This window comes from Lathamus discolor, chromosome 12, assembly GCF_037157495.1.
Source record: "Lathamus discolor isolate bLatDis1 chromosome 12, bLatDis1.hap1, whole genome shotgun sequence".
Classification (NCBI taxonomy): domain Eukaryota; kingdom Metazoa; phylum Chordata; class Aves; order Psittaciformes; family Psittacidae; genus Lathamus; species Lathamus discolor.
This window is the reverse complement of record NC_088895.1, coordinates 10,109,300-10,133,902: the sequence shown is the minus strand read 5'-3', so window position 1 is coordinate 10,133,902 and position 24,603 is coordinate 10,109,300. Positions and strand designations below refer to the sequence as shown.

General features: G+C 39.7%; 1 protein-coding gene across 1 annotated transcript in view; it reads right to left on the bottom strand.

Moving 5' to 3' along the window:
* Positions 1-24,603, bottom strand: part of TMEM132D (transmembrane protein 132D) — a 241,735-nt gene that overhangs the window by 83,127 nt on the left and 134,005 nt on the right. The window contains 1 exon segment of the mRNA XM_065692254.1: positions 7,103-7,286. Coding sequence (XP_065548326.1) covers positions 7,103-7,286 — 184 coding nt within the window.

The window sequence follows — 24,603 nt, the reverse complement described above, 5'->3', positions numbered from 1 at the left end:
ATGAGCAGGTTTCATCTGTGATTCACTAATCATTTTGATTTAAAAGGTCTCTCTTCAGAAATGGGTAACATTTTAATTAAATATTTGAAAACTTGCCGAATTATTGTAATTGCAATTTAAAAGCTATGAATTAGGAAGGTAAAAGCTTTTAACTACTCTCTAGACATCTTTTCCTTTTTCATAAAGCTGACTGTCAGTGAAGTGTTCAGCAATATTCCCTCGTTAAAGCTGAGTAGTGCAGCTGATTCTGGCTGATGTGATCCAGCACGTCTCAGCTGCCAGGCAGAACACAGGCCAGTGACAGCCAAAAGCAGATCCCCCTGTAATCAATTTGTTCATCTATATCATACACATGGATGGAGATTCACACTTCAGCTCTCCCACAGAAAAGCATTAATTTAATCCAAAAGCATCCTAATCGTCAGCTTAGATGTTAAATAGCAGAGAGGAGGCTGCAACAGCCTCCAATACTCCATTCCACTACCCCAGCATGGATCCCCGCTGTATTCCTGAGCAGCTCCCGATAGAAAACAGCAGCACTCTGCCAATCTGAGGAGTAGCAAAGCACCAGAGCAGAAGAAGGGGCTTAAGGAAAAGGCAGGGAAAGCTATGTTGTCTTTAGAGCTATGCGTGGGCTATAAGCTTCAACAGTGACAGCACCTGCACAGCTAGGTTTGCATTCCCAGACCATGATCCACCCATTACACCCACTGTAATGGGAAAAAGCCAAACTGAAACCTTAGTCTAGGAGGAGGCAGTCTGTGGACTTCAGGAGCAACTCGCATGCACTGCCCATCCCCATCTCTTCTTCTGTAGGAAGGGACCAGTATTTTCTTTCTGTTTTTATCATTAGTCTGCTCTGGCTTCTAAGTTTTTCAGGGTGAGGCTATAATTAAATGCAGCATTGAGCACTCCGGTTGCTAATTCTGAGCTACCTATCCAGTCTCCAATAGAACATAAATAGCACTAGCTAAACAATTAATGTTTCGGATACATGTATTTTTAAGGACATTAATACCCTCAGCATTTTTAAAATCCAGCAATGACTGGCACTGCCATGACAGCTGATTCCTGTAATTATTAGAAAAAAATTTGATATGTAAAAGCTTCCTATATAATAGATAGACTCTTTGCTGCAGCAATTGATTTTATTTATTTATCTGATCTATTTATCCAGCTTCTTACACTGATGGTATGTAGAACAGTTTACTTTCTGTCAACATTTTCATTACATTTTTATGAAGAACATCAGGAGCAAGTTGAAACAATAAATTATCTAGAAGGCATAATGTTAAACTGGTGTTCAGGTTTGGGATACAATTTATTTTATATGACTGCCATAAATACAACTTCTCACCAACCAAAATGGCTCTAATGGCTCTGAGGACAAGATCATCTCCCGTCTGCAATGGGAGAACTGCTTTACAGTGCATGTTGCTTTGGTAACTTTGCTAGGATGTACCAAAACAGAGCTTTAACAAAGTATCATCTTAAACATGAAGTTTCCTATATGCTCTGCAATATAAAATATATCTCTTGAACAAATAGAGACATTTCCTTTTTACAGCTAGTTTATTAACCTGACCTTGTAAAATAAACACTCCACTCGTGTTTTGTACAATAGCAGCTGTGGAGACACAAACACTGCAAAAATGATCATGCTGGTTTAGAAGGTTTTTTAGCTCCACTGCTACCAGTGACCCTTTCCTGGGGGGTACTAACCTTGTAAGTCACCTGAGATGAAGGATAACGTGATCTTTCTTTCTAACAGCTCACCTGAGTTTGTTTAAATGACCTTCACTTGCAGCTTGAAAAAAGTTCAATTTGCTCTTCACCAAAGCAGCCTTCCTCTGCAAGAACCCTCCTGAGTGCTTCTGAGAGCAGGGACAGCTCAACAAGTTGGGACTCACTGGTAGGGTCAAATGAGTAGGAATAATTCTTTGCCTTCACTACAACATGTTTGTTGCAAAGTAATGAGTTGGACTTTGGTCACTGACTCTGTTTAAGCCTGCCATAAATCAGGAGTCTCTTCTCAAGAGTTTTCTCCTACATGTGATTTAAATCTGTCTCACACCTCATTTGACTGTCTTGGAGGCCGATGTTGCACTGCTTGAGGATAATAAATAATGGACCAAAACCAGAGAGATAATGGCAGCTCAGTTGCTGATACAAGCCTGCAATTCACTGTAATTCACATGTTCACCACCCACCTTTGCCTATTAAAACATGTCTGGGAGCAATGGGAAGTTGTCTTTGGAGATGTTTCCCTCGCCGAGCAGACTGCAACCTCACCACTGTACCATTAATCAAGTTTCAAATCCCATCTTTTCTTCCTGCCCATTTCAGTTCTCCAGTGATGAGGTTATTTTTTAGGTTGATGCTGATTAGATTATAAACATATCCAAGGGCTGTCCCATTGTATGCAGTAAGATGGAACAACAGGCTCTGCACAGGCATACGGGCATAAAACTCACCAAGGCCCAAACTGAAGCTGAGTTTGATAAATACTGTAGGGACTCTGTCCTGCTTAGCCCTGGCAAGGTGAGACCTGCTAATTCAGCCCTAGTCCTGCTTGTCAGCAAGTCTGAGATTCTCTGGGCAGCAAGACAGCTCAACTACCAACCTCAAAATATCAATACCATGATTGGTATGAGGTAATCCTGGGCTACTTAGCCATTGCTACCATGACTCTGCTGTACTCAAGGATTCCTGCTCTGGAAGGTAAAACTTTTCTGCTGTTTCCCACTTGCACAGATCATACAAGGCAGTCTATTACACTAAGATCAATTCATCTGAAAGGGTTGTGAGTCTCTCAAGAAAGCAATCCAGATTCACAAGCTTTTTATACACAAGGGTGCTCATCATCCAGTTGCCGGGCTTCTGCATCATCTTCATATGTCCTACCACTACCTGAAACATCTGGTCCATGTTGGTATCTTTAAACCTAATAATGCCTTGAATACCAGCGCAACTACATTTGTGTGAGCCAGGTTGACTCTAATATTAACCTGTTGATTCACAGATTTAAAACACAACCTTTAATTTTAACTTTAAACCTGCAAGCTTTTCAAAGAATTTCTGAAGGGACACTGAGCATCCTGCAGAGACTTTTTTCTGTATTCTAGGAGAAAGTGAAGTTAACACAGTGTATTTTCTAGTCAAAGGACTACTCTAATAATGGATTTATCAACACTGTGACCAACATCTCCCCTATGAGATTTGCAAAACAGGTGTTTTGCCCTGATTCCATGTCAGATTATTAAATAAATGGAGGGCACAGACAGAATAGGTTTAGGGCATATACACAGCAAGACAGGCGATTTCCAGATTCAGAGCTGGCTCAGTTAAGAACCAGCCAGGTATTTTATTATTCACCATTTTTACTATTATTATTTACAGAAGAGATTTCAACTTATCCATTTACCAGCATGTCGTATCTGGCCTCTGCCTTTCTCAGTAGGAATTATCTTGTATGTGCACAGTTGGCTACAGAGCTTGTCTGTATCTCATCCTCACCTAATCATTAAGGCTCAACAAAAGGTGAACACCCTAATTATGAAAGAGCTGACAGAATGTTTGAAAAGCAACAATAATCAATAGCAGCAAGTGTACAATTTGAGTGATTAAAACTGCGTCATTCATCACCTAACAAAATGAGAGTGAAAAAAGATAAGGAAGAAACACCTGAAAGAAGTCTAACAGGAATTGGAAGCTGATTCTTTAGGATGCTAATAAAAATAATTCATATTCTAGAAGATTCAGGCATATTATTCTCACTGATACTCACACTACACTGCAAGTCCTCAACTCAAAAAGCCTCAGCAGTTTTGCATATTCAAGACAGCTAATGAACAAATGGACAATGTGCCTTTTTAATATCATATTTCAAAGGTATGAATTGAAGAGGTGCTGGGTTTCTGTCTCAAAGAATACCCTGTTCAAGGTGAGTGTTAGGAGAATGATGGTTAGAGAACTACAATGCATGTTAGCTGACAAGAAAGAACAACACAGAAGGCTTCTGCTTCTTCACTATTTACCTGTGATTACAAACACACACACACACACACACCCCCCCATCAAAGTACCAATTTTTCAGTCATTACCATGGAGTAATCATCTGGCATTCCTTGTCCAGAGTTCTCCATCTAGAATAAAGTACTCTGTTTCTATAACCCCTGTGCCAATCAACGAATTCTTAAGACCCCTCTTCTCCAGTTCCCCAGTCACACGCTACCTGGAGACACAGACCTTGCAGTGAAAAAACTGGCAGGGAAATGGGAAGAGTTTTGAATACTGCTCATGCAAGAAATGCACAAATCACAGCGTAAAACTGTTGCTGGTGAAGACCTTTATACCATACAAGTATCTGCCTCTTCCATGGGGTTTAGTGGATGGTTTAGTTTCTGTCAACAAGGCAAGACAGTGCTGTGTGGCTATAAAACCCACTGCAAAGCAATCATGGTAAAAGGCTAATAATTTTTTATAACCCTGGATAAACATCTCTGCCTGTATTTCATCAGGCTTGAGGGAAAGGATCATACATTGCAAATATCCAAACAGGAGCTCGCAGTTCTTACAATGTTCCCATATTAAATATCTTCTCCCATGCTATTCCCACTCCACTACCAAAGGCTGGCTGGGGTCCAATGTACAGCTTACCAAGACAGGTTTTGTTACTCTTTACAATTAGAAAAGGTGCTATTGAAGTATGAGGAGTATCAGCCTTTATGGTACCCACACAGCCATAAAACACCCCCTACAGCCTTTCTCATCAATATCCTTGAGTGCCCTACTGTGACTTGTGTTGCCATTATTGGTGTAGGGCCCCTCCGGGTGCTCAAAAGCTGGAATGTTAATATGCCACAGGGAAAACCAAGAACAGAGCAGAGCACTGGAGAAAGGTAAGGTGAGTGCAGCAAGTGCCCTAATAACTTCAGCAGAAGGCAGGCAATTCCAGAATGTCCTGATGCAGATACATACACTTAAGTCTTTCCACTGCAGCGTTCTGTAACTCAAAAAAGGAAAACAGGAAGCTCTAAATTGGCCAATCTTTGCTTTGCAATTTACAAATCCATAACAGCTAGTAGAAAAGACTGTGGAAAACAAGGATGGTGCAGAGGTGGTATGTGCTAGTCTATTAAAAAATCAAAGCTCTGCCTAAAGTTAAAGCAGTAAAATTGTTCTTTTGAAAAATTAACCTGTAATTGAAATACCCAACATAATTTCTGTTTCGTGCTTCTAAACATGAAATTACATGTTCTGCTAAGAAGCATAGGAAAACTGACCCATATTAACCCCAGAATCAGAGAAATAATATAATACTTTGTTTTCACTGTGGTTCTTCCTAAATGGAAGAGTAGAATTAATTTATTATTTATTTCAAATTTTTAAATTACAAACTGGCTTTGCTAAGACCCCAGGGAAAGCTGAAGTACCAAGCTAATCTAAGTTAGACATCTTGAAAGGTCTGCACCTGAATCATAATTTCCTAAGCACAAAATGAAGTACGTCAAAGATCTGGAGATTTGTGACACCCCAGAGCTGCTTCCCTGACACTCCAGTTAATGCAAAGAAGGTTAAAACTATTTCCAGTCTGTCAGTAATTAGGGGACCCCGTCATTTATCTTTGCTTTCTCTCTTACCCATATCCCAACACCTGTTGCCTCCTAAATGCCATCTACTAATAACTTTATAGACTTTATGTGACCTTTGAGCACAGAACTTTGAGCTTCTGGAAAATGACCTTCTTTTTTATATTTAACAGAAATGAAGAGAGTGAGTTGATTTGTAGCAACTGCCCAAGAATCTACCTTTGTTCTTATGAACTCCTTTTTTGCCACTTATACCACTTGGTATACCACTAAAGGAATAATGGACATATATGGGAAGAACTAGTGTTTTCTGCAGTGACTGAACTACTAGAAATGAAACCTTTATTCTTCCTATTAAGGGATGGAACAAATAAACCCCCTACATTTCACATTATGTTAATCAGATCACTTCTACAGCCTTAACCCTCAACACTCCGTAACTCATGTGACTGCATTAGGGTCCCATCTGCAGACCTGAAAGCCTCTTATCAGCAAGCCAGCAGAGATGACCCAGCAGGAACTAGCCCATGAAAAGAGTCATGCAAAACAAAGGGATTAGTCACACAACTTGGATTTGTATGATGGCCACCATACCAGTTGGAAAGAGCTATTTCAACTGTGACATACACCTTGGTAATGAAAGCATGAACCATTAGAAATAAAATATTTTTGGTGAAATAAAGAATTACTACAGCTGAGTCGTTCTGAAGTTGGTAAATAAAAGTAATAGCCAGCTCTGTGAGTTTGGAAGTGCAAGGAACACCTTCAGCCTTCAGTAATGGCATAATTAACTGGCTCTCACTAGGGAAACATCCAGGTTATGTTTTTTTAAATGCTCTGAGATTGAGTTCTGGTTTTTCTTTCAGTGTTAAATAATAACGTGTCAATATTTTCTAATAGATTGTCTAAGAATGAAAATGGGGCACAGCCAGACCTGGACAAGTACACTTCATCCCTGATGATGAAGAAATGTGAAGGGGAGAGAAGCCGAAAGAAAATTTCTGTTTGTACTTAGAATTTGAGTATCCAACAGGTGTTTTAGGTAAGAACAAGGCTAAAGGATCAGGTGTTTTTCAAGCCCTGTAGTTTGCACACTGTGACTTTAGTTCTATTCTCACTCTCAAAAGAATACAGAGTCAGAATTAAAAAACTGTGATTCAGGAAAAAAACTAAAACAACTGTAAGAGTACCTGTGATTCAAGTAAGGTGTATGCCACACTGGACTAAGTGTCCAAGATTACCACCTCATTTAACAAGAAGAGAGAGTTCTGAATGCTGGAAATGGCATGAACTGAGTTTCTGTCTCCGAGTCAAAGAGAGCACAACTGTGCCTGCCACGGGAAGCTGTGGTCACCCCTCATGCGGTTTCACTGCTGAATGAGGTCAGCATCTATTTTTCAAGGGGAAATGTGCTGATTCTCCCTCCCCTGTCAGCAGATTATTTGCATCTGTCAGACACTCAAGTTGGAAAGCAGTATTAAAAACTTTCAGAATGTGAGACAATTTCTTACCATAGCCAAAGGGAGAACTCCTACGAGGTCCTTCTGGCTTACGTAAATCTTGGAGATTCCTAGATCAGATGTTGTATCTCCAGGATATTCTACCTGCCATGTGATGAGCTGGGTCCCAGGTAGGTCAGTTAGGTCTTCAATTTCAAAGTCAATCTGCATGATTTCGGAGGAAGGACCATCCGCACTGCGAGAAAAAGAAGAATAAGAAATGTTCCATTCACATGACTGATAAGGCAGTAATATAATTACTTTCATATTAATAAAACATCGGATTAAAGCTCTTCCAAAGAGAGGATTTGGTGGGATGATGGATTTAATAATGAATAAACCATTTGCACTGAAGTTTTCAGGGTATTTCTCACACATTCAAGTGACTAACACTACGACATGGATCAGTAACCACTGCTCCATTTCACAGGTGGAGAAACAAAAACAAATCAAGGCAGAGCTAAGGCTAAAGCTACAGCCTAAAAAACCTGACTCCAAGGCTTTCCTTTAATAAGCACATTGTATTTCCTCCCTGTTAAAGCAACACATGAGCAAACTAAAGGGAGTCACTCCTTCAAATGGGCAATCACTGCACCGAAAGCATTTTCTGCTTTTTAAAGAGAGAGACGCAGAAGAGAGGTCAAAGCTCAGGATGGGGTCCGTGAACCAGGGCAGCAGGCAGCAGAGGACTGGAAAACTTGGAATTAATTTTTGGCTCTACTGCTACCTTGCTGTGGATGCTTGTCTGAAGCTCCTTTTGTCCTTTGCTAAACTAGGAGTTACAGATAACTGAGCTTGTTGCAGGACAGGAGAGTTACAAAACTGGATTATTTAATATTGGCCAATACTGCCAGGATCCTTGAATAAAAAACATTAGAAAAGAACAAAGAGTTATGTGATTCCCCAGGATACTCTGGCAACATCAGTGTAACTAATACCTTACCAATGCTACTTTATCTTCACATGCTGTCCTTCCTAAGGATACATGGTTCACATAAGTGAATACCACAAAGCAGAAACATGAAGAGGGAAAATTGGAATGAGGTTTATTGGTACAATTCCTGCAAAACTTGTTATAAAATGAGCTACTGTACAGAAAGCAATGCAGTGACGTTTCTGCTGTGTATCCTGGCAAGGTGAGCTCCATAGTCTAGTGGCATTTACACAGAAAAGAAAATAATTTACTGCAAAGTTGCTGAGGAATGCAGAATGTTGTAGCAGTACAGAAATCCAGGGGACACTGAGAATGACAGTGCATTTACCTCTGAAGCACTGAAGGGAACAGGTCTTCAGTGTTTGTGTGGAGGGGAAAGAGCAGAATTTCTTTCTGTGGGATAATACTCAAGGGGAGAAAGGACAGCATGGCACTGAAGGGTTACAGGCCACTTGTGCTGGAGAGTATCGCTAGAAAAATTAAGAATTACAGCAACTGATTAAAGAATCCCAGAATGTGCTCCAAATCCAGCAGGTTTCCCAGCTGTTGTGGAACAAGAGCTAAAACTGGGCATATATTTTTATGAAGACCAGTTCTGACAACAGCCCTGGTTTGGGATTCTTCCCAAAATACTCGGAAATTTTTATCATGCTGGCTAAATGCAACGCTTTGTCCAAGCCTTCTGCTTGAAGGGTTTAATCCGATCATCTTTAAGGTTCAGGTTTTAATGGATGCAGTGAGATCTTGCTATCCTGGATGGAATTTCAAAGGAGCCTCTGTGTTTCCAAAATGGAACACATTGTGCTCAATTTCTCATTTCTTCATGTCAGAAAGATCAAAAACCAAAAGAGCACAACTTCTAATCTAGCAGTGAATGCAGTCTTAGCTCACACTGACCTAGGTAGGATCAGAAAGCTGTTTTATGCAGCTGTGACTATTGAAACTCAGTTGCCTTAATTGTGCAAGCAGGAATGGGCAATGCAATGCCTATAAATACCTGACAGTGATCCTGGTTTGTACAGTATGTTCTATCACAGTTTCTGTGTTTAAAAAACTAACTGACTCCTCATATAACGAACCTTGTGTTTGTGATTCTATTCAGGGCGCCTTCCTTTATTGTTGCATAGTCGACTACTACCAGTAGGCTTTGCAGAACTGGTGCTGTCACCAGGAACATCTCCTGTGGCAGCAGCAAGGGACTGCTGCTCAGGATGGGGCTGCAGGGCAGAATACCATGGAAAAACAAAATGGTTGTTAGAAAAGGCAATCAGCTTCATCTTTACCAAGGATGTTGGTGATTAGGAGAAAAGGAATAAAGTGATTAGGGCACAAGGTAAAAAAGGCGGCAGTGAAAGGCACTGGAAATGGGGAGAGAGAAGTGAAGCATGGTCCTTACATTCTTGGCACAAATACAGTAACCCCAAAAGAATGGAAATATTTCTTTTAATTTTTCGTTCAGAGCAGGTATTTTAATGTAGCATTTCTTGAAGCAAGAAAACCCTCCATTTCGCTACAAATGTGATCTTGACAGAAATTATTTGAACTACTTCTTCTTAGAAATACTAAATACCTCCAAATGACAGGATTACAAAGCACCTCAAAAGTCAGTAAGAATCTTACTATTTTTACTAAAGAAGTATTAAAAACTTCTGAAAACATTGCATGACCTATTATCAGACCCAGGCTGTCAGCACCAGCTCAGGAACTTTTGTTTAATTAGTTTACTCATCACTTACTATGATGATCCTTCCATGTGCAAGTCCTATGGATCTGCACCCAATTTGCAGCCTTCCTAAGTAGTATTTAGCACTTGAAATATTTCAACTCAGAAGTGTGAAAGTTACCCTTCAGAAAATAGTTTAAAGATGTAAATGGAGAAACATGGACACAGAGTATTCATTACTGGAGTTCAGTCACAAACAATATTTGCACCTTTTCTTTAGAAGTCAAGGCTAATGGTGCAACAGGAATATTTCTATCGGGTAGCCATCCACTGCTACTTGAAATGATGCCCTGCCAAGTCCTCCTCAAGGCAGGCATACACTTCACGGTCACTATAATGCAACAGCATGTTCCCATTACCATTTTGCTAATGGTAAAACTATTATTGCTATCCTGAACACCGCAACAGTGTCACTTCACGATTAGAAAGTATCGGATGGATAAACTCACAGGTTCACAACAGACTAATCCAAGCTGAGCTGAAGAGTGGTCAAAGCAAAATGATTTTTGTTACTAATTTAAAGTCAAATCCTTCACAGAGCTTTGCTGTTCGTAAACTGTAACAGAATTCACTGCGGTGCCAATAAACTCTCCTTGTGAACACAGCCCTGCTGAGCTGTGTACACACATTTTTAAAGGGTTTCAGCCCAACCTGAAGACAGGGAAGACAGAAAACAAGGAAAACTTCATCGGAACGGAGCAGCCCAGCCTTTCCTCCTGTCAGTCAGGGCAGTGCAGGCATGTTCCTACTGTATTTCTTAATCTGCTTTTTATTTCTTGTCTAACAAAAGATCAAGCAGCTCTGACAAATTAAGAACAATGGGAAACTCTCTCTTCCCTAGGGGAATGTTTCCTACCTCTCAGAGCCACTCTGCACTGGGTTCTTCTGACACAGCCCCGACTGAGGCAAATGATTTTGGTTTTCAATTTCTCTTCTGCCCTTTCAGCCCAGGAGTCCCTCCAAACCCAAGAGGCTGGTCGCAAAGCCCTTGGCCAACTGCTAACACCTCTGCCAGTGGTGAGAAACCTTCTAGAGAAAGAACCAGCCACTCTCTGGGTCTGTAGGGATGCTGTGCCCTGCATGACACAGTTTTCAAGAGGAGACCCTGTAAAACCAAGAGAAGCTACTGGGTGTTGGCAGTGTTAGTCCATCCAAGTACCCCATTCCTGATTTCACTCGCTGTGGTATCGGCTTTGATCTTTATACAATAAGATTCTTTCTGAACCTCCTAAAACGAGTGGGCATGTAATGTTTCTCATAATATGATGTATAAAGTTTTATCACTGTCTTTAGAAGGCTGTATCAGACACAAGAAGCCTGAAGCCATAAATATGCTAAATGAGACATATCCTAGGAATGTTAATGAAAGAGCCTTCAGAAGAAGAGAGCAAGAAAGTAATCTTTATTCTTTTTTACCTCCACACACATACCCAGGTCTCCAGTACATCTCCTGTATCGAAGAAGTCTGTGGCCTGAGATGCTGCGCAGGCCAGGCTAAGAAGTGGATCAGTAGTGCTCAGAAAAGGAGGAAATGTTTCCAGAAATAACTGGAAAAGCTTTCCAGCATGAGAGAGGGGAGACAGCAGCACCCCGTGAGGCCTGAGGGAGTTTGTGAAAACTGTTATCCCCATTTTACAGGAGAGAAAATTTAACTGAAAATGACTTTCCCATAAAGAGAGGGATAAGATGATTTATACATCACAAAGTGGCATTTCAGAAAGGAATTAATTTAAAAATAAGTAAAAAACTTGGAGCACATAGGTGCTTTGTGAGAAACACCTAAAAATGCAGATGAAAGGGAAAGGGAGCCAGTGTAGACAGTAGCCAAGAGAGAAAACACAGTTTCAAACTGCCTTCTCGGTTGAGTCACGTCTTTCCACTTGTATTTAAAGTAGTCAGGAAAGGATCTTGATAACCTTTTAGTTTATCTTCACCAAGAAAAGGTTGCCTGCTACTCTTTGCTGAATCCTTAACAAATACCCACAACTCTTGTTTCACATAATTCTGTGAGGGTTTTTTGTTTCAAGAAGCCTTTATATGAGAGTCAAACTGTTGTGGCAGGGGGACACATTTGCATTCCTCTCCATATTTGTCAGAGACAGCAATGACATCTCTTCTGCATAAACAGGTACTTGCAATGCAATAAACTACTTCTGCTGGGCATGTTTGCCAGCATCCTAGAAATTAAATGTATGGGTTATGTAACTAAAAAGTGGGGGATCACAGACAAGGAGACTATACTACTGACATGTGAGGAATACAAAGCTCAGAATGAGAAAAAAACACTGTTAGGGCAGGCTAATTTATTTGGGCTTTTCTTTGGTGCTCGTCACTACACAAAAAGCCATTGCTTTGGAAATGCTGATAACTTCTTCCAATTCAGCCAGTGGTCATTCAAAAATGCCTTTGCAAGAGATGATGATGGGTGTACACCTCATGTGCATATTTAGTCTCCTTTTTATGTGGTGTTTTTTTGGTGTATTTTATCTTTAGCAATCAAAATGTGCTCCCTTTTGGTTTCCTACCCTAAACCAATGCACACAAACATGTCTGCTTCAGGCAGGATTTGAACTCCACAGTACAAAACAGGAGGACAAACCTGGAAAAAGGGGTCCACTACTGACTGCAGTCCTTGGAAGCTTTATGTCTCTCTTGTACCAATAAGCTAAAGGCCCTCAAAATAATGCTACAGGCAAAGAGACATCCTTTATTTTAATGAATCTGTTTGACTTTTCCTTCTGGCTTCCAAGCAAGAGTACAACCAATTACTATTTTCCACCTTTTTTTTTTGGAAAAGCTTTTATACAGGATAAAATCTGCAGAATTTCAGTGAACTATTTTATTCCTACACCTAGGATTTAAGGAAAAAATCAAATATGGCAAGATTTGACATTAAGTATAATAAGTTAACAGCATGATACTGCCTTTCACCAGCTGAGGAGCTGGCTCAGCTCCCGAATGTGAGCTCAACACATCCAGTGCTCAATCTCCAAAATCCATTCAGCAGGTACGGATCTAGCTGGCAAGGCCAGCAGGTTTTCCACCCCTCCTTTGAGTTGGAAAATAAAATGCTTAATTTTACCTCAAAAGTTAGAAATTTATTAAAACAAAACCAAAGAATATGGTGCAATACCTGCACCATGTGTTGCCAATGAACTAGCATATACACGCTGTGCACACCAGTCCCTGGTCCTAGTCTAAGCAAATCATCAAAAGGAAGAAATATTGTGTACAAGATTAGGCATGAAGCGTGGGTCTCTGACCTTTCTTCCAAGGTCAGAAAGGGTATTCAATAAAATCAGTACCCATAGAACCTAACCCACTGCACTACAGCAAAGATCATTATTCACCATTGATATATCAAGATAAGGTGATACATACAGCAGTACATTAAAATATAATTTTATTCATTGTCATCTTACTATTAAAAATTCAGTGATGGGTAAGCTAAAAGTAATCTTTCTTCAGGAATCGTCATATGAAGTGAACCAACCAGCAAGAAAAATCACGAAAAATGACTCTGCTAATCATGTAATAAGATTATTTTTAAGAATGGCTCCATCTCTCTGGAGCATGACATCAGCCGTGCTGGTCGAGAAATATTCACTGAATTATTTATTTGACTTTTTTTGCTATTTTCAAATGAATTATTCACCACACAATTTTCCAGCTGTTGATAGCACTTTTCCTAAATAACTCAAACCATTCTAAAGTGGGTAAGAATTAGCAAACCTTTTAATATAATATAAATTTAAAACATTTCCCACCAAGTGAGCATTTGAGTTCAGAACTATGATTCTGAGCATCTCTTAACATAGTAAATCCACTGATCATTTACCACATCATGCTAAGGGAATGGTAAATTAACATTGACTTTATTACATCCAGTCTAATCATCATTCAATAAATTATTCAACACAGTAGTGAGTAACCATCAAGTATTTTTGAAGCAGCCCAATCATGAGGCAACAGAATAAAAACCGCAGTTACTATGCAGGTGGGATTGAATTGCAGGGCTAAGAAAACACTTCTACCAACAGTAAGAAGCCTAATAAACCACTGCAAATACACTGTCAATCTGGGCTTCTCTACCTGCTGGTTTTATTGTCCTCAGCATAAAAATAACAATAAATATAACATTAGGCACATGTAAGTGTGATAAAACAGCGAAAAAGGAAACCAGGCATACAGCCACAAAGGACCATTATCGATTGATAAAGCTTCTACAGGATCCACTAAGGCTTGGGCTACAACGAACGAGACAACTGCAGAATGTGATGGCTGTTTTCTTAACTGACAAAAGCAAACAACAGAAGAAGGATCACATAATAAGTCATTTTACACCTAGAAAAACCCAAGTATAAAGGCCTCAATTAAATAAAACTTCTTGGAAGCAATGTGTTGACTCCACATCCTTGGTTTGCCCAGCAAACTGGTTTGCTCAGCACTACGGGAATTTGACTCTTACATCATGACCCCCAGGCCTAAGCCTTTAGATCAATTCCTGAGTGGTCCTTAAAAAAGCCTTAGATACTTCATTCACATTATGATTTCCAGACAGTTAACACTGTCGCTATCGCTTCCCTGTCACCATCTCCTGAAAATGAAAGAAACCTTTTGCTGAGTGGGATGAGTCATGCAAGCATAACACTGATTAGCAGGGAGTAAGACCCACTATTTTAATACTAAAATATTACAGGGCCAGTGCTGTGAATATTTGCTATTGAGTAATCCCAGTGTACTAATCGTGAGATCAAGCACTGCACTCAGTACACTACCCTGCAGCAAAATCTAGTCCTCATATATTTATCCACCTAAAAACCCTTATATATATGTACAGCAGATTTATACTTGTGCATAAATGTATGCAGGATTAGGCTTGCTGAATTCTGGTGAAGTCCTTTTTTAGTAATTATTTATCCCTGAAAGGCAACCATGTAGACGAAGTTACCTGCATGTGTGCTATACAAGCAAGCTTCCCCTGAGTTCAGGAATCCTGTTTAACAAAGGCTATTTGTTCCCATGCTTACCATACACAAGCCCAAGGGGAGTCCTTGGCTCATGTGAATGGATGTGCCCATGCAGGAGGCACTTGCTGAGTCTGAGACTTAATTCAATACCTTGCTGCCAAACTAGTCGACTATGGTGAGGCAAAACCAAGGTGAACAAAGAGGTAATCCAGTTGTTGACTCTGGTCCTATGAAATCCACTCCCTGCAACAGGGAACATGCAGAATATTTATGAACAGCCTGAATTCTCTACAGAATTATTCCATGCTTCAGACATGAGCTGCTCTCCTTAATGCCCATGTTGGTCATTTAACTTTGGAATCCAAATGAGTTAAAAATTATGTCTCTTACTCAATTTTAAACAAATTTAATTGTAGTCTTAAATCTAGAGTGGGAGATTCAGTATCTTAGCATGTAGCTCCATTCATGTCTCCAAGGTGAGATCTGTAACATACCTCTTATAGGCCTTGCTTATTAGTGTCCACACTGGTTCACCAAATGCAATTACATCAACATTACATTTCACTAGATGCAAGGCCTTAATACATTTCAAAATCAGTGGTTTCTTTGGAGACATCTGCCAAGGCATATCCAATATATGAGATAAGTATCCTCAACTATAGGAACTTCCTCTGCTGTGAACTATTCAGCAAGTATTTTGCTGAACTCATACATCCTGCAAAAGCGTAAAGTTCTTTTCAAATTGAAAAAAAAAAAAAGAGATGTTTTCTTTACCCATATGTTCAGTATCTGCCAAGTGGAGAATTAAACCAGAAAAGCTTTCCAGCTTCTTTAATAGTAAAATAAAAGAAGCTTCCAGAATCACTTTTCTTTCTTATTTTTAAGCGACAACATGAAAAATCAACTAAAGAGAGGAAAGGGAATACACACCTTGGCTCTCACACCCCTCCCAGGTTTGTGAAAGAGCTTTAGGCTTAAATATATTTTTAAATCACAGAATTATCGGGTAATCATGGTTGGAAAGGACCTCTGAAAGCCATCTAATCTAATGCCTTCCTCAAAGCAGGGCCAATTTCAGAGTTGGATAAAGTGTGAATGGTTTAAATTTTCTCCCCTTTTTTTTCCAGAGGTGTATAATTTACAGTCTTTTTTGTGATCCTATGGAAATGCTGGGATAGCCTGAGCGCTTAGACCATCAAGTCATACACTAACACCAATGTGTAAGGGACACAGGCAGAAGAAGAGTCTTCTATCAGCTCTTCAAGATTTGAAACTTGGCCATGACCAAGTAACTAGTTCTCTTGATGTCCGTGAGGCTTCTGTTCTCTTCCACCACAAGTGATTTCACAAACTATTTTGTCAAAGTTAATTTTAAGGCACTGTTAATATGCAATGATAAGAAAGCTCCTTTCACAAACTCTTATGGTGAAAATAATGGATCTGGAAGCACGCTAAAAAAGGTGATGACAAGAGGCTACATTTACTAAAACCTGAAAATTAAATTATACCATGCTTTGCCAGGCTATTTCCAAGGCTGTCCTACAGCAAAGCAGTATCTGATCACCAGCTCTAACTGCCACCCCTGCTTTCATACAAGCACCTTCCCAAACCCATCTGCCAGCCGCACAGCACTTGTGATCTTCAGCACAACCAAGCTGCTTGAAATGCAGCATCTGTTTCAGCAATGTTATCAGCCTCTGCTGCGCTGTAAGGAGAAACAAGCCCCTAATCAAAAAAGCATACAAAACACAAAAGGGCCTAAAGACCTGGTTGATAACATAAATATTAGAAGTTTAGTAAAATATAACTATTTTGGGAATTACATGGACATAGAGAAAGCCATCTTGTTCTCTACCAGTTTTTATTAATTGAAGACATGGAAATGTTGATCTCTGCTTTATATACTATACATGTTTGGCAGTAAGGAGCAGATATCTCTGGGTATATACTGCACTATGTACATTTGTTCTGCTTTATTCATGTATTTCAACCTTGACCTAGTGGGTAAGAGGTACACTCATTAAATTACTTTGGCTGTAATGATCAAGGCACAGTACACCTTCCCTGCCCCAGCTACAGTACAGTTTTGGTATCGGAGCAGATGTTTCCCCTCTGCACACCTTGGGATAATCTGATAGCCATGATGAAATCATACAGACAGGATGAGGATACAGGTCTGCAGCTGAGTCCTAGGTCCTGTCACATCAAATCATAGTTTTTGATGTACTTGTGACATTAAAAATTGTGTGAGCTCAAAAGCTCACAGAATGCATGTTCTCACTGGCATGAACTGTTCTGTTCAGTCAAGCAGTGTCATCAGTTTGGGTCTGACTACATCCAGCACTGACGCACCTGACTTTTCACCACTGCAAGTCTGAGGCTGAGGTACACTTGACTGGTGTCCTGGCAATCCTTGGGTACTGTCTGAGGAATTGCAATGAAGAAAATAGTAAGGGCAAGTTATTATGCTGCAGAGAATTATCAAATAGAAGGTGTACTGAGACCAGCAAAGTATAACACTGTAGACAGCAGCAACTTGCAGTGATATACGAGTACAGTCAGTCCCTTAGTGAGGTCTAGCTTTTCTATCTGACCATCAGCAATCGCTTATCAGTCTTAATCTTATTTATGCAAATGGACCAGGAGCTACTAATGCAAACACAAACTGTCCATATGAAAACTATGATCATTCATTCTAGATGAAAAAAATTCAGCACAGGAAGGAAGGCAGAGCTGCATTTATGTGCTGGTCTGGACAGGAAGAGATCTTGGTCCATATGGATAGCTCCCTGTTACAGCAACCACCACATCATGTAAGCTCTTCTTAAACTTATCAAATTCTATTTTAAAAGCACTTAGGGATTTTAAATCCCTATTCCCCTGAAAGGCTGTTCCAGAACCTGATTATTCTAATAGTTAAAGCAGCCTGAGGAGCCACCCTGGCTGGAACTGAAGCCTTCTAAGAGCCATTGCTCAAAGGGACCGGACCATAGCACACTTCTGGCACTGAAATGGATAGCATGGCCCAATGCAGCTTCACTTCCCACAACAAGCGCTCATAGCAAAATATTAAGTAACTCTGCAGACCTTCTGGAAGCATGTAATGGCAGATAATAGCTCCCTCATTTAAAATCATTCTTTCCATGCTTCTGTGCCCTCAAATCACCTCCAGACAAACAACTCCTTCCCTACCCCAACACATCTGTAAACAAAAGAATTACATTACTGCAGACAAATTTAAGTGGGCTTTAAATATTCACCAATCTAAGTCAGCAAGCTAAGAAATGGTAGGTTCTCACTACTGTATCTCCATACACTGTCAGAATATGAATACAGGTGTATTCACTAAATACTAAAGAAAAAAAACTGGTATGAATAAGAAATATCACCTAACAAGAGTGAGGCTCTCACTGTCACCCGCTTATATGATGGACCTATCACATCACAAACTTCCTTACTATGTTGCAAACTTCCATGTAATGCAATTTGGTCTTTAAAGCTACTTTTATTGATATGTTTGAAGACAGTAATATTGGATCTTAAAAGAAGATTCTGTGGAAAACAAACCACCAACTCTAGGGCTGAGCAGCAGCACAAATTGCATTGCTTCTACTTGTACAAATCTCAGGACAGTACTTAGAAATCTTTGTAATTGACTGTGGAAAGATGTACATCTAGCCCTTTAAAAAGACATATTGATTTTATTGAACTGGAGGCAAGGTAATAGAGACCCTAATTATTATAATTATGAATTCAGTAATGCTAGTAATCATTAATAGTTTCAACAGCTTCATAAATCATTCACATAACAGGGAAAAGCAGTAAGTGAAGATCAATTTCTGCTCGAGCAGGATTCCATCTCATGACAGGCACCTAGATAGCAGATAGCTTGAATTACTGACTTTCCTTTGGTTTATACCTACTGCTATTGCAGTCTAATTTCATAGTACAATTTTTAGCCTTAACGACTTAATTGAATGTAAACTCTATTTGCAAGGCAAACCTGAAACTATTGCAAATATACACACTACTCTTCTTTCATTGCAATGGAAAATCCTCAAGGGTATACTAAATGGAAGACACAATCACCAAAAAATGTAGTCATAAATATCTCCTCCAAGCAAGCAAGATGGAAAATTCAGATAGGCAACATACTTCGAACCTCACAACTAGGAATGTGTGTGGAGAAATCCAACAGGCGGCTGTTATGAGTAATAAAAGCAACCAAACAACATGCAAAATTAAAATATAGCACTGCCAAAATTATCACTACAGTCTATGAATATAAACAGATTTTTAGGCATGGCTTTCCATTCAAGCTGGTTGCCTTCAGTCATGCTTTCATTGCACAGCAGGATAAAGTACAAATTAGAGCCACAATGATTGAGGGAAACGGACAAGTTATTCTAAAAACAGTAAAAGAAATAATCTGTTAGATTTTCAGATGGCCTCAATGTGTAATAATTGAAGTTACGATCAAGAAGAGCAGAAGGTAGGCTGGTGATTTGCTGTAAAAAACAGTAGGTGAGGTTTAAAACGCAGAAGAAACAGAAAGTGCTAACTTTCCACAAATATTTCAAGGATTTAAGCGTCAAGGAGAGAAAATTGCTAGAGCAGGTAGGCAGGAGAGTATAATTAGAAACAACAGGAAACACAGACCAAATTCAAAGCAAAAGGACAGTGGGAGAGTCGCAAAAGGAAATAGTAGAAAAAATAACTGGAAGCATTTAAAATTAGATAGAATAAAATGCTTAGAAATAAATATTTTTTGCAGTGGCAGATATGGCTGTAACAAGCCTTTTCTAGTTTTTGCCTAGTTCCTGAATAAAGGATTATGCAATCAGTGCATCTGTGTTTCTGTCATTCCCTCCAGTAACATTAGACTAATTTCAACAAAACCAGGCAGGGGACAGAGGTTAAGAATTATTTAGCTTTTTCGAAGCAGGCAGACAGCAGAGGAGAAGAGATTGAGCGATTAACCCCTATGCCAGAAAAGATGCAGTATATTCCCTATGAATCCAGGTACACAATCATTCCTAAAAAGCAAGCACACAGAAACCAGGCTTCTATCTTTTGGCTGCTCACTGAAATACTCCTTCAGTTTTATGGCTTCCCGATTTTGTTTAAAGTTCCAGTTCAGAAGCTGACCCCTGCTCAGCAAAGCACTGAAGCAGTCTCCTTCAGTCTTCTGGGACTCAATCTCATTTTATAAGTTAAGCATATGTGTAAGTACTCTGCTAAATAGGAATGAATTTAAATACTCTGCTGAGCTAGGCTCTCATTTATCAGCAAAATCACCAGTTCAACTCAATAAATTCACCAAATTATATGTGGAGAGAATTACTCCTGACCCTTGTTCAACGCTGTATGAAAATGAACCCTGTAGGAATATAGAATCCCTGAACCAGGTCTCCCACATAATTAAGAGCACGACCTACACTTTTGCTCCAGACATCCTGAATAAAGCAGTAAACCAAAATTCATAATGTTATCGTGAACAAATGAGTCTTAGTCTCACTACTAAGCTTCCCAGCACTGAGTACACTTGATATCTGTTAGGGTGCTTATGATCAGTAGCACAGATTATTATCTATGTCACAGCATCCTAGGACATACAATGAGCAGCAGTAACTCTGAAACATAAGGAAGGGAAAAGAATCAACTATTTTTCATACTAAAACCATGCAGTAACATGAATGAATAATATTTCTGTTTGACAATTCCAAAGGAAAAGAGCTACCAAATATGTCACTCTCTTATTTCCATATTTAATAATTTAGAACTCTATTGTTCACCAAAGAACCACCATGCTCTGCAAAATCTATGCAGATGTAAAACAAGAAGCAACGAATTCATATCTAAATCTCTGGTGCACACTTTTCCAATGCTAAGGAACAAAATATTCTCAGATATGAAACAGTCAAGGATTGATGACAAAGTTTTTACATAAATGTGAGAAGTGGGCAGATGAATTGTGTGGAGAAAAGATGAAACAACATGGAAACCATTTCTGTAAGAAAGGGAAATGAAGAGGATTGAAGCACTTAGCGGTTCCATAAGAGATATTTCTTCCATAGGTATGAAAAAAGTGACATCTCCACCAGTATTGATGAGTGGAAATTAAGTGTGCTTCTCTTTTCAGAAAGTCGTATGCTGAAAATATTCTGATCCTTTGCTCTTCTCATCTATCTCATAAAATACAGCTAAATTCATAGCTGGTGGAATACCTTGAACAATGGTAAGTTTTTCTGTATCATACCTTTCTAGTCTCCATGAGCTGCAAGGCCCATGGTAGTCCATGAACAAAGAGATGAAGAGTTACATTTCAAAAACTTTCTTTTCTATCTAGACTGCTCCACTCCATTGCATTCAAATGTGTAATCTGTCACTGGAAAAATGGCCTTCTTGTCAGTCTTTCAAATAAAGACATTAAAATCTTCATTAGCTTGTTTTGAAGCCCTTCAAACCTTGGGGCTGTTTAGGTGGCAATACACCAATGCAGTGATTCCACAAGATTCAGCACGGAAAGATGAAAATAAAAGAAGTAACTGATACAGTTTTCTAAATGACCAGAGATCTAAGATGTCTATTTAAAGAAGTAAAGTTCAGTGGCGTATCACTTTGTAACTAGATTAGGTCAGTAGCACTAACGTACAGTATCAGCTACCCCAGCTCCCCCTAAAACTACAACAGAGAGAATTTTTTGCTGTGCTTTGCATTCCTAGACAATACAAAGCCCCCAGTGCTATGAATGCTGCTGGCTTTATGAAGATATACATCATTTTGATGTGGCTAAAGCAACCCCAGTGAGGAGCCTGTGCCAATTTGACGTCCTTTCTTTCCTTCAGTTAACATCCATCACTCACAGAGGCACACTGTAACACACAGTGACACACACACAACAGAAAGAGCAGAAGAAAGCTTTCAAAGCATTTAAGCTCATCTTTTAGGAAGCATAAACACAGGACACTGAATTCAGTCACAGCAAAGTTTCCAATGTTTGACAACAGAATCCACTCTCTGCAAATGAAATATTTATTCAGGCACAATTACCATACAAGATTAATATTTAAATCAAGGGTAATTTGCTTTCATTATTGCTCTTATTTCTTTTTAAACAACAGTTAAGATTCTAAACTGAATTGAATGATTTATTCTTAAAGCGGATCTTTAACATTCTGCATTTATTAACACCAGTCTGAGATGCTCAGTCATTGATCAAACTCAGTATGTTCCAGAGTGATGGCTTGAAAGAAAACCCCTAGCCCCTGAGCTCTGGATTTTACAGCCATTACTGTCAATTATACACCCCACTGCAGGAGCAAAAGAAATCTTCATACATGCCAGCTGCAGCCTTAACCCCGAATTTTGCAGAGTTGATTATTATTTCAAACAGTGAAGGGGGGAGAGAGAGAAAAGGGAAAAAATCCAAGCTAGCTGTAATGCAGGCAATTGAGATTCTACCCATACACTGGGAGACCTTGGCATATGAGTCTGAAATTTCTTTGGAGAGAATACATTTTGATAGTCGTAATAGTAACCATAACACTGAGGTCTCTCTAGCCTCTTTCATGCAGAGATCTTCAACCAGTTCATGAAGATGCCGGTATAGCAACAGGCATTTCACACGTTACAGAAAGTACAAAACCCAGAACTGCAGCAATATGAACAAGATGATTTGGGGAGCTCTGCAGTGGAGCAGGGTACAGCACTTACACCCCTGGGCTGCCGGGGCCTGTCTGCCTCCAAGGGCAGAGCAGCAGAGGTCCACAGAGCATCCCCACCTGGCACCTCTCTAATGTCATGTGCTACTCTGCAGACAGGAGTTAGTAGCTCCGCATGGTGCTGTGCTGATCTATCAGAGCAACTGCTACTGGCCTGGCAGTGTGCACAGCAATCCATTTGATGGAACGGAGGTGCCAGAGTAGGTTACTAGACGAGGGAGGAAAAGAGGTAAAACCCAGTCCCTGGCTGAAATAAATGGGGATTTTACCATTTCAGTGAGGAATGCAGTTTCCACTGTAATAGTCTTGACTACCTGGACTATTGTCATACCCGTAAGACCACACTGCAGAAGCTATCAGGATAAAGTTCGAACTCACGGTCACCCTAAAGAAAAGCAGGTCTCATGTCTCATGATTCCATACCAGTTCTTTACATCCTGACATTTTGGGGTCATTTCCAGACCTAAAAACCACATCATCACTATTCCATATTCTCTTCACCTTGCCTTCTCTCCTTGTACCTCAATGTTAATTAGCAAAAGCATGCAGAACTTCAAACAAGAAAAAAAAATAGCTGCAAGTCTGCCTGCCTGCTGTAAGTGAGGAAGGGGCCCACTGGAGATATTCTTGCATAAAGCTGAATAAAGCTGTAGGGACTTACACCTAAGATTATCCATTCCCCTGCCACTGACTCCTCTCCCCTTTCCTTATGTGTTTTCTGACAGGCGGCTTTTGTGAGATTATGCAGCAAGTTCTTCTCCAAGCAGAAGAATGGATAATCAGAAACCTCCTTGGACCTCCTGAACCCCATTAGATTCGCGTTAATTCCGGCCATCACTTCCAAATGCTGCAGGGCTCACTGCCCAGGCTGGGAAACTATCAGCTGGACTCTTCATTCTAGAGCCCTACGATGATGGAAATACCTCAGTGACTGTGTTAACATGATGATCTCTGACACAACTTACCTCCAATTATCTACTGAAAGCAGAAGAGATGCAGCTTGAAAGACCAGGGATAAAAAAGGCAGAAAGGTGGCTATTACAGTACTCAGCTGTTATCTCACATCTCCTAGGTTTGTGTACTGAAATAGTGATGTTTCTTTCCAATTCCTCATACACAAGAGTTTAAAGAATGCATGGCTTGCATACATATATATATAGATGTCTAACTTCAATTTTTAATGTAACTTCATGGTAAGAAATACTGCAGAATTTCTTAACATTCTTCCCTTCCCTTTTCTGTTTTTCTCTTGTAAATTACAACAATTCTAAAACCATACAGGTATAAGAAGTGTTGTGTGTTTCAGTTTCAAGGCTTGGTTTTTGTGTGCTCTTAGCTTCTCAAGAGCTACTGCAAAACTCTTGGAGGCTCTTTAAACCCCCTCTGAGCTGCTGGTGAGAACAGATGAGAGTTAAATCTGAATGCCTTTAAAACACTGCCTGTGGGTGCACACGAAGGAATTCCATCACAGGCCTTGAGGGTCATACGCCTGCTACACGCTTATGTGTGCTGTTCCCTGTACTTAGTATTTTGTTGTTGCCTCCCAAAGAATTGGAGGAGAAAAGGAAACAAAAGCCTTATAATTTATAGGAAATGTATATACTACATGTTGCTAGGAGGAAATGTCAAGAGAGAAAAATAAATGCTTTCTGACAATTGCTAGTCATTTTGTGCCAGCAGCTAAACAACATGAGAGCTACGCTTTCCCTTCTCGAACACAAGAGCACACTGTAGATGAATCACTCCACTGAATTATCACTTTCAATAATTTGTGGTGGTAAATTGTCACTGACATCACAAAAACAACGTGTAAGCTTCAGATTTTATTAACAGATAGTGAAACATTGCTGAACCGTGCTTTACTAAAGAGCATCCTGTGTAAAGCTCATCTGGCCTCTCAGCATATGTCAAACTACAAACACTAAGCTGAACTCACAGTCTCTTAAGATTCACTTCTTTTTATAAAATACATGATTTTTTATTCCTAGCACAACATGAAACGTCGCTGTAAATTATATGAACTAAATGGCAACCAGGAAAATATATGAGACATTTATGTGACACTGCCTTTGCTTGGTTTATACGCGTGTTTGGTACCCTGTTCAACTGTTTGCAACAGGCTTATGCAAGATATGCCCCAGGTATTCAGAGCTGCTAAACCT